The 14388-nt window shown below is 34.6% G+C and overlaps 1 protein-coding gene and 1 non-coding gene across 5 annotated transcripts; one reads left to right on the top strand and one right to left on the bottom strand.

Annotated features, from left to right (window-relative positions):
• On the top strand, positions 1–5591 carry LOC105794531 (cyclin-dependent kinase G-2). Of its 4 annotated transcripts, none has more exons than XR_008194514.1 (7): positions 1–2280; positions 2764–2899; positions 3036–3124; positions 3211–3262; positions 3388–3431; positions 3519–3625; positions 3736–3778. XR_008194514.1 is itself a non-coding variant. In XM_052628449.1 (6 exons), the coding sequence occupies exons 1-6, from the start codon at positions 560–562 to the stop codon at positions 3833–3835; spliced, it is 2265 nt and encodes a 754-aa protein (XP_052484409.1). In that variant the 5' UTR covers positions 2–559; the 3' UTR covers positions 3836–5591. The 4 variants fall into 4 exon arrangements, 1 of the variants encoding a protein (XP_052484409.1); XR_008194513.1 differs by lacking the exon at positions 3211–3262 and adding an exon at positions 4007–4208 and having other exon boundaries at positions 2–2280; positions 3320–3431; positions 3736–3912; XR_008194515.1 differs by lacking the exon at positions 3736–3778 and having other exon boundaries at positions 3320–3431; positions 3519–3539.
• Positions 5592–10317: 4726 nt separating this feature from the next.
• On the bottom strand, positions 10318–10426 carry LOC128040141 (small nucleolar RNA R71). The gene has a single exon (XR_008194801.1). It is a non-coding gene; the product is annotated as a small nucleolar RNA R71 (small nucleolar RNA).
• Between the last annotated feature and the right edge of the window lie 3962 nt (positions 10427–14388).

Below are 14388 nucleotides of genomic sequence, written 5' to 3'. Positions count from 1 at the left end.
AAAGAATAAAACACACCGTTTGGTTCCGTAAAGGCTTCAAGCCTTCGCTCTCTTCTCGGTATCTCACGGTTTCTATTTTCTAAGGCTCTCTTTTTTTGTATATCTCGCAACTGGGATCGTCGACTTTATCTCTCAATTCCTGTTACTAATTTTATTTTTCGTCTCTATCGGTAAGCCCTAGCCACTCTTAATTCTCTTAATTGCGTCGGGAGATCGAAAAGAAATCCGTGCATCGCTCGATTTTTCACCAATATTTCTAGGGTTTATTCTCTTCATCTTTTGCTTTAATTTCTACAATTATTTCCCCCTAAAATTTTCGAGCTACATACCGCGAATCGAGAATCTGATACTTTTTTGTTTGGTTATTTAAGTTTGCTTTACTGCTTTTATTTTATTGGTTAATTTCGTATTGGTTATTACCCTAGAATCTGGGGTTAAATTCTCTATCTCTCTCTCGATTTGGGCCTGAACGTGGTTACCTCAAGGGTTTAGGGTTTATAAGTAAACAAAATAGCGGGAATTTATTGAATTGGGAATTAGGTGTTTTTGAAATTTCTACATGGCTGCTGGGAGACATGGGGGATATAGTGATTCCAAGTTTAGAGACAGAGACTCTGATTTTGAGATGACAAGGCAGGAATTTCCTAATTCTAGGGAGTATGAGTTATCTAGGAATGGTAGCCGTGATGTTGCAAGGGCTCGATTATGGGAAGCTAGAGATAGAGCTAGGGCTAGACAGAAAGATATTAAAGAGAGGGACGTGATAAATGGTGGGTATCGTTCCTCTTCGAGTAGAAGTGATTCTGGTGGTAATAGTAGTGGTGGTGGTAGTCATGGCCTCAGGCGACGTGAATTCTCTCTTAGGGTGGTAGACAAGGAGCCTGGTGAATTGTCTAGTGAGAGTGGATCAGAGGATGCCATTGAGTCTGAGTCGGTGGTTAAAGATAGTGAGGTTGAGAAGGTAATGGAGAATGGGGCTTTATCTCCTGTGGGGAGGAAGAGGAAGTTTTCACCTATTGTGTGGGATAGAAGTGACAAGGATGTAAGTATGTCCAAAAGTAAGAATTCACCTGTAGTTTCAGTCGTTCATCATCCACCACCACGGCCAAAAGCTTACCACAAGTCACCTAACAGCATATCTGGTAAGGCTGTACAGACATCTTTTGTTATAGAAAATAAAAGCCAGAAACCACATTCTCCTTCACCAGTTCTAGCTGATGGACCTGTTGGATACTCTGCACTGCAGTCTCCAGAGGATTTGGATTTTTCACCACCAAAGGAGCATGTTAATTTTCAGGATGCTAGGCATCTAGAAGATGAGGATTATGTGCCGGCTCGACATATATCTTCCTCTAGATGGGCAGCAGGTGATAACTCTCCAGGTGACGAGGGTGAAATTTTAGAAGATGAGGAAATCCCTAAAAGGAGAAAAAAGTTGCCCCTTTTAGAATTATCTCACAACAGATTACGGAATAAGTCAGCTACTCCAGAGCTTGGGGAACTGAAGAGGGAGGGCTCTGAGGGAATTAGAGCCAGATCATCTGAATCTGATGAACAAGGTGCTCGTTCCAAGTCCAGAAGTGGGGATGATTACCCTGGTAATGATTCAGAGAATGATGACTTGATGGTGATTGACATTAAACGTGATAGAAATGACGGCAGTCTTAGCCAGTCTGATACAGAATCTGAGAATGAGACTAATTCACGTGGGACACCTGAACCTTCAGCTCCTCCTTTAAGAAGTGTAAACATGCTTCAGGGATGCAGAAATGTTGACGAATTTGAGAGGCTAAACAAGATAGATGAAGGTACTTATGGTGTTGTATATAGAGCTAAGGACAAGAAAACTGGGGAAATTGTGGCGTTGAAGAAGGTAAAGATGGAGAAAGAAAGAGAAGGTTTTCCTTTGACCTCTCTGAGGGAAATAAATATTCTTCTTTCATTTCATCATCCATCAATTGTAGATGTTAAAGAAGTAGTTGTAGGGAGTAACCTTGATAGCATTTTTATGGTGATGGAATACATGGAACATGATCTGAAAGGGCTGATGGAGACGATGAAACAACCGTTTAGCCAAAGTGAAGTTAAATGCCTGATGCTTCAGCTGCTGGAGGGTGTCAAGTATCTTCATGATAACTGGGTTCTCCATCGGGACTTGAAGACATCTAATCTTCTTTTAAATAACCAAGGTGAATTGAAGATTTGTGATTTTGGGTTGGCTCGTCAATATGGAAGCCCATTAAAACCATATACTCATTTGGTTGTTACTCTTTGGTACAGGTGAGTGGTGCATTATGTATGCCATTGATTGCTTTCCATAATGTCAGTTGTCACAGTTAAATCCTCATTTTTCTAATAAAATAATGTACCAGAGATCTTTCGTCTTTCATATTTTTATTTTCATTTGTTGTTTGCAATTGGGTGTTTGGAAAGTAACTCTGAATTGTGCATTTGGGTTGGCAACTGTGGATTATTGGTAAAAACATCCCTGCTTGGTTAAATTTTGTTATGCTTATCTGATTCAAAGTTGAATACATATACCTCAATGTTTGTTATGTTTATGTTGACTGATAAAATATGATTTGAACTTCACTTTTTTTTTGCTAAAAGAATGAACCCCATTTGCCGTTGATGCTTGCATGTATTGACGTAACTTATAAGGCTTAAGGCTTTACTTTTGCGTTGCCATTTTCTCTCAAGTGTGCCTGATTAGTTATCTGAGCTTTTAGCTTTTTCGTGATCCAAGTAGTGCTGATTTTGCAGGGCCCCTGAACTTCTTTTGGGAGCAAGACAATATTCCACTGCAATTGACATGTGGTCTTTGGGTTGTATTATGGCTGAACTACTATCAAAAGAACCACTTTTCAACGGGAAAACTGAATTTGATCAACTTGACAAGGTAAATTGCATTAGCTGGCCTTGTATTTCATTAATCATTAACATTAGACCCTATTCTTGCTGAAATGGTTCAAACTTAATCTTCCAATGGTGTTTAATGATCTTGGATTAGTTATGTTGCTTTTTACTGATTGCAGATTTTCAGAACTCTTGGCACGCCAAATGAGACAATATGGCCTGGTTTTTCTATGTTGCCTGGAGTCAAGGTCAATTTTGTCAAGCATCAGTAAGTATTAGATCTTTTACAATTTGATTTTAGATTCAGTTGTGTGTAATATTCAGGTCTTCTTATTTTTCCTACTGTTTTCCCAGGCTTCCAGCTTTGGGTGATTCTGGACTGGCTTTCTGGCCTCCATTGGTGACAGTTCAGTAACACTGCATTTATTTTTGTTTGTATTAATTACTGATATTTTCCTTTCAGGTATAATCTATTGCGCAAGAAATTTCCAGCAACATCATTCACAGGAACACCTGTTCTCTCTGATGCAGGATTTGACTTACTGAATAAACTTCTAACTTATGACCCTGAGAAGGTAAATCGTTTGGCTTGCATAAATATTTTGGTTACCTTATCATTATTCGTGTGGGTGATTAATTGAGCCTTGTGATATTGCTTTCAGCGTATTACAGCTGAAGCTGCTCTAAACCATGAGTGGTTTCGCGAAGTTCCTCTTCCCAAGACCAAAGCTTTCATGCCCACTTTCCCTGCTCAGCATGCTCAAGACAGGTATTGAGCGACAGAAACAAGAAAAACATCACAAGTGCTATATTATATAAGTAAATTTGTTTCAACTTATTGTTAAAGTAATAAATAAGGGCTTTTATTATCATGCTTAGGCGCATGAGAAGAATGTTGAAGAGTCCAGATCCTTTGGAAGAGCAATGTAGAAAGGAGTTGCAGCAAGGGGAATTTGGGACTGGTGGTTTGTTTTGCTGAGAGAAAGTTCATCCATCAGTGCCATTTAATGTTCATGTTTTAGTTTTTCACATTATTGTTAAATGGCCTTAATTGAGGTGAGGGACTTGCATTCAACGAAGTTGCAACCTTTGCTTGTTGATTTGGTCGGAGATAGTGTTTGCCTCTTCATGTGAACCAGATGTTTCGCAGGTTAATTTGTTTTCCAGCTTTGATCTTGATATAGAAATGCATCTGACACCGCTGGTATTGCAAGGTGTGGCATATCAGCCTTTCTTCTTTTAGAAATCAGTTTCAGCTGAAACTTGTGTAACATATTTTTATTAGAACAATGATGTAAACTCTCCCTTTATAGCTAGTTTTGAATATTAAAATAATATTGGATTTCTTCCCACTCTTTTCCATGTTTTAATATTTACATTGTGTTTGCAAGAGACGGTTGGTGTGGAGGGGACGTTCTTTGCTTTTCATTGACGAAGATATTGATAGTAACCATTGTACGCCAAAGGTAATTTATTAATCCAGTATCTCTGGAATGGCTTTATGGGGTTAGTTATATTGTCCATCCTTGAGGGATTTCCTCTGCAGTACACAAGAAAGTGGTGCCGTCTTATTTATATTATTGGTTTTTATTTTTCTCATTTTCATATGGAGTTCTTATTTGTAACTTTATTGGGGATGCTGTAGGGGGTTCCCATGATAAAAAATTGCCGCTTGGATAATGTTCATGTTTATGGTTTCATAGAATACTATTTTCTCGAGTTGGGAAGAAAATTTTAGTAGCTGAGATGTGCAAATGATTCCTCTCTTCCCTATGGACTTGTTCAAGATTTGTTATTTTGTGCTTGTGTTTGCTTTTCGTTTGGAAAAAAGTGTATTAAACTCTATTTATTGTTGTCAAAGGAGTTGGCTTCTGTACTATTTTTCATAAGTTTTTAATTTCATTATTCATGTGTTGATTTGTCAACCCAGTTTTACAGTTCAATTGACTCTAGTAACTGTCTATGACTGGACAACTTATCAGAGGAAGGTATCTATTGCTAATAAAGTAAAAGAACATATAGTTTTTTTCCCGTTATCTGATTATACCAAACGGTAGAGCTTGTGCTGTTCCATGGATGAACAATTTGATCTGTTTTGATGCTTAAGTTGGCCTTTGTTTTTCTGGGGAAAAAAATGATGCTTATTCCCTCTAACCACAGCCACAGAAAATAAAATGAACGGAATAATAGAAGGAAATGAGTTATGGCAGGGATGCTGATTTCATTCAATTTACGCTTTTGTAAGTAATTTGAGTTCAGCAAGGTTAAGCAGTGATGCTAGGTCCATGAGTTAAAGAGATTGGTTAATTTTTTTAGTATTGCTAATTTTGAACTCGATGATTTTTAGCCTTTAGTTGACTTTCTTATATATATCAACTCCACTATTTTTACTTCGTTGATTCTATTATACCTGTTGAATGCAAATTGTTCAGCTATTGACACATCCCCTAGAGATGTGAAAGTTAATGCATAATTTTCTATTTCCATTTTATTATGTTTCAATTATGGTCTGAGAGATTCAAGCTGTAATTAGCTCTGGAATAGTTTATGACATATCTGCGAATGTCACTGCAGTCTCAAAGCAAGCAGGTTGAGGAGGTTACCTTCGTATTGTGGATTTTATGTAACTTCCAGTTAGTTGTTTCTTCAGGCTCAGTAGAGGTACTGTACAAACTTTGGCCTGTTACAATATCTTAGATTGCCTTTTTCTCTTAATAATATTTTTATTTCTTCTATTAACTTGTCCGCTACTTAACTTTAATGTTTGTATCTTTTGTGGTACTTAGCATTTTTTGTTGTTTTATTATCATGTCATTAATATGCATTTCAGTCTATGTAATTGGAATGAAATGCAGTGAAATAAGTGACTCAACAAGGAATTCTATATTTTTCCTTTAAGCTGCATTTGATTCTGTGTAATTATAATGAAATGCATTATATAAGTGAATCAAGAATTCTGTGTTTTCCCTCAACAGTTTGTCAAAACTTATGGAATAGTAAGGATAAATTTATGTCTGAATTATGTTCTGTCACCTCCTGTTCTCTCTGTCTTATATGGTTGGAACCAATCTGATCTATTTTCATTTGGTGGCATACTCTTCCATGCCTTTTCTGTAAATAGAAGTGTTCTCTTTTTAATGCATGGATGACCTATGTGATAGTTTCTAGGATGGAGCTTGAATGACATGCCTATAGAGGAGATTTTGTGTGTATAAATGCGTGTATATGTACAAGCACACACTTATGGTTTCAACATTCCACTGAAATATCGTGTAGTGATTCATGAATGAGTAGTGAGTAGTGCTTGTGGTCAATTAATAGGATTTAACTAGTTTGTCCTGAGGACCAACATCTGCCTTTTGTTGGTAGTTTTATATCCATTAGCTGGGTTGCAAAGCAGAGTCCCTTCTACTACAATTTATGAACGCATTACTTATGTCTACTTGGAAAAAGGAAATATCAGGATCATGTTTACTGGAAAGAATGGACTTTAATTCTATTTTATAGTTTCATATAAAATTATTCCTCACTGGCAATGTTGCAGTTACTTTTTTAAATAATGTTCCTGGACGCAAAAAATTCTACCCCAAGTGAATAGTTTAGTTTTGGGTTATGGAATTCTTTCAAGCTGTGTTGCTCGGAGCTTCTTTTCTGTCTTCGAGCATGGATCTGACCTGAGATATGGACCTTTTAAGCTCTCCATATACATGAAAAAAATTGGAAAAGATTGAATATAATGTCGGAGTCAGAATAGCATAGTTTTGGACATTTTTGAGTCTTTCTAGGCTTGAGGCTCCATGGTTCAATAGATACTTGAATATGTAGTATAATATCGGGTATTTTCACATCAATCTCGGGACAAGGTATGAATGTTATTAGGCGAGCTTGCAATTCGGTAAAATATTATTTTAGGCATGTAGTTGGTTTACTGTTGAGACAAATATGCTGTGGCATATGTTGCGTTATTGTGTGGGTTTTATTGTTGTAGTTGCATTTTTGTCCACTGTTGTATTAAGATGTTGCAGAGCGGAGTCAGCCAAAGAAACAAAGCTGAAACAACTTGGTAGGAGAGGTACAAAGCTCTGTAACATTGAAGAATGATTGTAGTAATGGAAATCTGTCAAATGTGCCCCATGTGGAGGGTGGAGAGTAAAGAGATTAGCACCCTTGAATAAAGATTTAAAGTGCTTCTTCAATCGTGATCATTAGTACTAGTGGTTGACATTGATGGTGAATCCTCCCTCCTTGTTTCTGCATCACGGCGAATCCAGCATTTTAATTTCATGCAGCATATTTGGAAAAAAAGGGTCAAATTATAGAAATAGTTATCCAACTATTAGAGTGTTTTAATTTTTGTTTTAAAATTTTTAGAATAAATTAAAACTTTAAAATATAAAAAATATTTAATCATAATGTTTTATAAAATACGTACAAAATTATATAAAAAAAATTGAACTCATTTCTCTTTTTTACATGAAATTTAATAATTAAAATACATATAATTGTATGGGAACTATCTTAACCACAATCACTAGAGTCAATATAGGCTCATAGCCTTTAACGTAATTAGTGTCCCAACTTTTTGTCTTCATCTATGTATTCCATCATGCTTCTTTAAAGACATCTATTCTCGACTTTTTTAACTTGGGGATTTCAGGCTGTAGTGTTTTATCTAACCGCATATTAAAGAAAGGAAAAGGTCGGTTGAATCTGTGAGTGTTGTTCATGGTATTTTTTTTCACTTTAAATTGTTTTATATATTATTTTATTTATAAAATTATTATTTTAATAAATAAATTTTATTTTAGGTAAATGAGAAAAATAATTTACCTTTGTTTAAATATATAAACATAAAAATATTCTTGTTTTCAACAATTTCTCAAATATTTAATCGAATATCGTAATTCGAATCAATGTAAAATTATTCTATTTTATTTCTAGAAAAACGAGTATACATATTTTCATTATCAAACTTTTAAGTTCTATGCATTACATTTGATTTTCATTTTCAAAAATAAAATATGAAAATCATTTTTTAAAATAAGATAGAAAATAAAAAAAATTTTTGCAGTGGTTGTATTTGGGATCCTGGAAAACAACAATTAAGTTATTTTTAAATTTAAGGAAGAATAATAAAGGTTAAAATGTTCTGTTAGACTATGTATTTGTATAAAATTTGAGATCCTGCAAGTTAAAAAGTTAAAATTTAATCTTTTTTATTTTTTACTTTTAAAATCCTGGTTTATTTGTTATTGTTATTAGTAGTTTCTATCAAAATTTTTAATTTAACATATTTATTTTCAGCCAATCATATATCATATCATATGAGGGTAGTTTGATCAAAATTTCAAAAATTTTGACAAAATTCAAGTTAACAAATTTTGACAAAAAAAACATTTATGATTCTAACAATTGGATTAATATTTTTAAATAAAAAGTGAGACTTAATTTTCAACTTTTTAAGTAAACTAAATTTTCAATTTTGTCCGATGATAAGTGTCAAAAGTAAGATACTTTAATCCAATTCTTAATGTGTTTTTGGGTGATTAATCAATGCAAAATGGTGAATTTTATGTTCTTAATTCTTTAAATTCGTGTTTCTATACTTAGAAGAGCATTAGGGAGCAAAATGAGTAAAAACGAAGCAAAAATCAAACAATTGGAGCAGATTTCAGGAGCCACACGGGCTAGGTCTTCCTACACGGGCTGGGCATACGGTCTTGTGAGCCACACGGGCTGTCACACAACCATGTGCCAGACCGTGTGGATTTCGCAATTTGCACTCCGGACATGTAGAAAAACGCAATCTTTAAGTCTTTTCGGCATTTTAAGAACTATAAATACCAAATATAGGAAAGGAGGCCGTCGGAGAAGATTGAAGAAAATAACTCGAAAAACGCCATTGAAGTCGACTCTGAAGCATATTTTCACCAAGATTAAAGATCTCCTTTTGATTTCTTTGAAGTTTATTATGAGTTTTCTTATTTTTTGTGGTTATACTGACTTTGAGATGTTTTTATTCGCGATTATAAACTAATTTTCTAAATACTTAGGGAAGATGAACCCTATGATGCATTCTGTCTTTTGATTTCTGTTTGGCGCAATAAATACTTGAATCTTGTTCTTAGTTATGTGTGTTTAATTCTGGATTTAATATTTTTGGATTATTAATTCATGTTTAATGTGCTAAATTTAGAGGAGGAATAGACCCTGTTTAGAGTAGATCTAGCATAATTGAGTGGAGTTGCATGCAATCCGAGAAATAGGAAGACATAAATCTACCGAATTAGAGTCAAATCTAATAGGGGAATTCATAGATCGAGTTAATGCGATAATAGTGCTTTAATTAGAAAGAAATTTCAATTAATCAACCTAAAGTCAGTTGCTCTTAGTCTTGAAGAGAGATATTAGTATAATTTAGGGATTTCTACGGATCAAGATATTAAGTGAATAAATTGTTTAATTCAGATTGATAATGATAGATGCAGTCTAGGTGGATTCTTTCTTGGGTATTGTTTCGCTTCTTGGTTATTATTCAATTATTTTTCTGATTTGTTCTTTGCCGAGTTCTTAGTTAATTAATTTAGTTAATTTGGGTTTAATTCAATCACTTTAATTTGTCGGTTAAATAATAGAAAGACGGTAATTACTAGTACTTTTAGTCCTCGTGGGAATGGTATATTTGCTCACCGTAGCTATACTATTTATCGATAGATGCACTTGCCTTTGTCATATTTTTAGTTGGTTTCGTGGACATCAAGTTTTTGGCGTGGTTGCCAGGGACTGAAATATTAGAAAAGCTTTATTTTTATTAATTTAGCCATTTTTTATTTTATTTATTTTTAATTTAATTTTTATATTTTTAATATTTTTGTTTGATTTTGACAGGTTCTTTTGGTTTATAACTAGAGGAAACCCATTGGAACCAATAATTTTTTATAGTGAGATTGAAAGAATTGCTCGCAAAAATCGTAAAGAGATTAGAGAAGCAAGGGAAAATCAATAGAGTACAGTAGACAATCACGAGGAAAAGAATATTATTGTAGAGATGAGTCATAATCAAAATAATTAGCTACCTCTTGCAGGTCCTGCCCCTCATACCATGGATGATTGTGTTAAGACCACTTTGATTGGAGTTGAATCGACTATTGTTAGGCCGACTGTTAATGCAAACAACTTTGGGATCAAACCGAGCACAATTCAAATGGTGCAACAATATGCTCAGTTTGATGGTTTGTAAGATGAAGGTCCGAATGCTCATTGGACTAACTTCTTAAGATTTGCGACACTTTCAAGATCAATGGCATTACTAATGATGCCATATGCTTACAGTTGTTCCCATTCTCATTGAGAATTAAGGCAAAACTGTGGTTAAACTCTTTACCACAAGGTTCTATCACTACTTGGGCGCAGATGACTGAAAATTTTTTGTTAAAATATTTTCTACCGGCTAAAACAACTAAGTTGATGAATGAAATCTCTTCTTTTGTTCAGTTTGATATTGAGACTCTTCATGATACATGAGAGAGTTATTCAAGGATTTGTTGAGAAGGTGTCCTCACCATGGATTACCTTTGTGGCTCTAAGTTCAAACTTTTTACAATGGTTTGAACCCCTCGACTAGACATATGATTGATACAACAGTTGGTAAAACTTTAAAGAACAAAACACCTGAGGCAACTCAAGAATTTATTGAGGAGATGGCACTGAATAATTATTAGTGGCAAGTTACGAGAGTAAAACTTGTAAGGCAGCCAGAGTTTTTGATATTGATGCAGTTTCTATGCTAGGTAATCAGGTTGAAGGTCTTGGTAAGGAAATTGATGGTTTAAATTTGTCTAAACAGGTGAATTCGGTGATGCAGTGCGATGCGAATGAAGCAGGGATGCTTAATTCAGAATATTCACCCTTCAAGTCTAACATGGAGCATAAGCAAGTGGACTTTATGGGTAATAATTCTAGATCTCAAAATAATCCCTATAGCAATATGTATAATGCAAGTTGGAGAAACCATCCAAATTTCTCATGGGGTGGTCAAGGAAATCAAACGTCACAACCCCCTCCAGGTTTCCAGCAACTTTATTAGCAAGAAAGAAAAATTGAACCTTGAAGAGATGTTAGCCAAATTTATTTTGGCATTAGAAACTTAATTTCAAAACACCGAGACAACTTTGAAAAATAAGTAAGCATCAATTTATGGGCTCGAAAATCAGATTGGGCAGCTTGCTAAACTGGTTTCGGAAAGACAATAAGGTAACTACCTAGTAACACTGAACCCAACCCAAAGAGCATGTTAAAGCAGTTACATTAAGGAATGGGAAAGAGTTGTCTGAACTCGAAAATAAGCTGAAATAAGAAACTGATAAGAAAGATGATGGGATGGAAAAAATTGAAAAAATTAAAACACCGGTACTTAAAGAATACAAACCACCGATACCATACCCAGCAAAGTTGAAGAAAGACCGCATGGATGAACAATTTGGTAAATTTCTTGAACTTTTTAAACAATTACATATTAACTTACCTTTTGTTGAAGCTCTTTCATAGATGTCCACATATGTAAAATTTTTTAGAGGAGCTTTTTACAAATAAAAGGAAGTTTGAAGAGCTATCCACTATGGAACTCAGTGAGGAGTGTTCAGCCATTCTCCAAAATAAATTGCCCACCAAGCTGAAAGACCCAGAAAGTTTTACTATTCATTGTTTTATTGGTAGTTTAAACATTGAAAAAACATTGGCTCATTTGGGTGCTAATATTAATTTGATGCCTTGTAAAATGTTCAAGCAACTTGGTCTTGGGGAACAAAACCCATTAGGATGAGTATTCAATTAGCTGACAGATTTGTTAAATATCCTAGGGGTATTATTGAAGATGTACTTGTGAAAGTAGATAAATTCATATTCCCTATTGATTTTGTTATATTTAACATGGATGAGGACATTGAGGTGCCTTTAATTTTAGGTTGACCTTTTTTAGCCACTGCTAGAGCTATAATTGATGTGAGTAATGGTAAACTTGTGCTTAGGGTGGGTGATGATGAGATCATTTTTCAAATTTATGATGCCATGCTATTTTTTAAAAAGTAAGATGATTCCTGTTATTTATCGATTTTATTGATCATGCTATTCAAGATTGTTTGCAGGAAATTATTAATAAGGACATGTTGGAACTGTGTTTTGTTCAAGGAGAAGAGGTCGATAGAGATAATGCTGTGATAAATGAGATGAAAATTGACCTAGATACTAATGAGTCTCTACTAAGACAGAAAAATTAAGCAGCTATTGAGGTAAGTAAAGAACTGAAATTGAAGCCCTCTATTGAAGAACCTCCCAAATTGGAACTGAAACAATTTCCAAACCATTTGGAGTATGCATTCTTTGGGAAAAATTCTACATTTTCTGTGATTATTACTTCAGATTTAAAGCCTAATGAGAAAGATGAGTTACTGCAAGTGTTAAAGGAACACAAAAGAGCTATAGCCTAGAAAATTTCAGACATTAGAGGGATCAACCCTTCTTTTTGAACCTATAAAATTTTAATTGAAGATGAGAATAAACTATGTGTGCAAACTCAAAGGAGGCTAAATCCCAACAAGAAGGAAGTTGTCAAGGTTGAGGTAATTAAACTTCTAGATGTTGGAGTTATTTATCCTATTTCTGATAGTACTTGGATGAGTCCTGTACAGGTTATTCCTAAGAAAGGACGCATGACTGTTGTGGCTAAGAGAAGAATGAGTTGATTCCAACAAGAACAGTCATGGGATGGAGAGTTTGTATTGATTATTGGAAGTTGAACGATGCTACAAGAAATGACCATTTTCTCTACCGTTTGTAGATAAAATGTTAGACAGATTATCTAGTCGCATGAATTATTGCTTCCTAGATGGGCTTTCTGGCTACTTCTAAATTCCAATAGCTCTGAAGGATCAAGAGAAAATGACATTTACATGTCCATATGGTACGTTTGCTTACCGAAGAATGCTTTTTGGATTATGTAATGCTCCTACTACTTTTCAGTATTGCATGTTAGCCATCTTTGATGAACTTGTAGAAGACATTATGGAGGTATTTATGGATGACTTCTTGGTATTAGGTAATTCTTTCCATCTTTACCTTAATAATTTAAAATGAGCTTTGATGAGGTGTGAGGAAACGAAGCTTGTGCTTAATTGGGAAAAATGTCACTTCATGGTTCAAGAAGGGATTGTTTTAGACCATAAAATTTTTAGTAAAGAGATCGAGGTGATAAAGTGAAAATGGAAACTATCGAAAAGTTACCTCCCCCTAATTTAGTTAAGTTATTAGAAGTTTCTTAGGACATGTTGGATTCTATAGAAGATTTATCAAAGATTTTTCTAAAATAGATAAGCTTTTAACTAATTTGCTAGAAAAAAGATGTGCCATTCAATTTCAGTCATAAATGTTTAGAGGCATTTAATGTTCTTAAGGAAAAGTTAATTAATGCCCCAATTATTGTCGCACCTGATTGGAATTTACCTTTTTTATTAATGTGTGTTGAAATGATTTTGCAGTAGGTGCAGTTCTTGGACAATAAAGAGACAAGAATTTTCAGCCAATTTATTATGCTAGCAAAACTTTGACAGACGCACAAGATAATTACACCACTACCAAAAAAGAATTGCTAGCTGTAATTTTTACATTTGATAAATTTAGACCTTATTTAATACTGTCTAAAGTTGTGTACACTGACCACTCCGCTCTTTGCTACCTTTTCACTAAACTGGATGCAAAACATCAACTTATAAGGTGGATTTTGTTATTACAGAAATTCGATTTGGATATTAAAGATAAGAAAGGGGCTAAAAATCTTGCAGTAGACCACCTTTCGAGACTCGAGAACCCCCATCTTAAATAGCTTAATGAGGAGGAGATAAATGACTCATTTCTTGAAGAACGACTCTTTGCTATAACCGATTCTGAAGGCCTTTGGTTTGCAAATATCACGAATTATTTGGTTGTTAACATCTTACCAAAAGGGTTGACTCATCATCAAAAGAAGTGATTCTTTGTTGATGTGAAAAACTATTTTTGGGATGATCCTTTTCTTTTTCGTGTGTGTGCAGATCAGGTAATTCAAAGGTGTGTTTCGAAACTAGAAGTGAATAAATTATTATTTGGGACCGACAGGAGGACATTACAGTGAGATTAGGACAGCATATAAAGCACTTGAATCAAGTTTTTATTGGCCCACACTATTAAAAGATGCTAACAGGTATGTCACTTCTTGTGATAGATGCCAAAGAACAGGTAATATTTCCAAATGTGATGGAATGCCTCAAACTCATATGCGTTCTTGTGAAATTTTTGAAATTTGGGGTATTGATTTTATTGGACCGTTCCCTACTTCTTATGGTAATAAATACATACAGGTAGCAGTTGATTATGTATCGAAATGGGTTGAAGCTCAAGCTTTACCAACTAATGATGCTAGGGTGGTCGTTAGATTTCCTGTAACACCCGTAACCTGTATCCGTCGTCAAAATAGTGTTACGGAGAATTACCGTACAATTT

Source organism: Gossypium raimondii, chromosome 3, assembly GCF_025698545.1.
Source record: "Gossypium raimondii isolate GPD5lz chromosome 3, ASM2569854v1, whole genome shotgun sequence".
Lineage (NCBI taxonomy): Eukaryota > Viridiplantae > Streptophyta > Magnoliopsida > Malvales > Malvaceae > Gossypium > Gossypium raimondii.
This window is presented reverse-complemented; position numbering and strand designations above follow the sequence as displayed.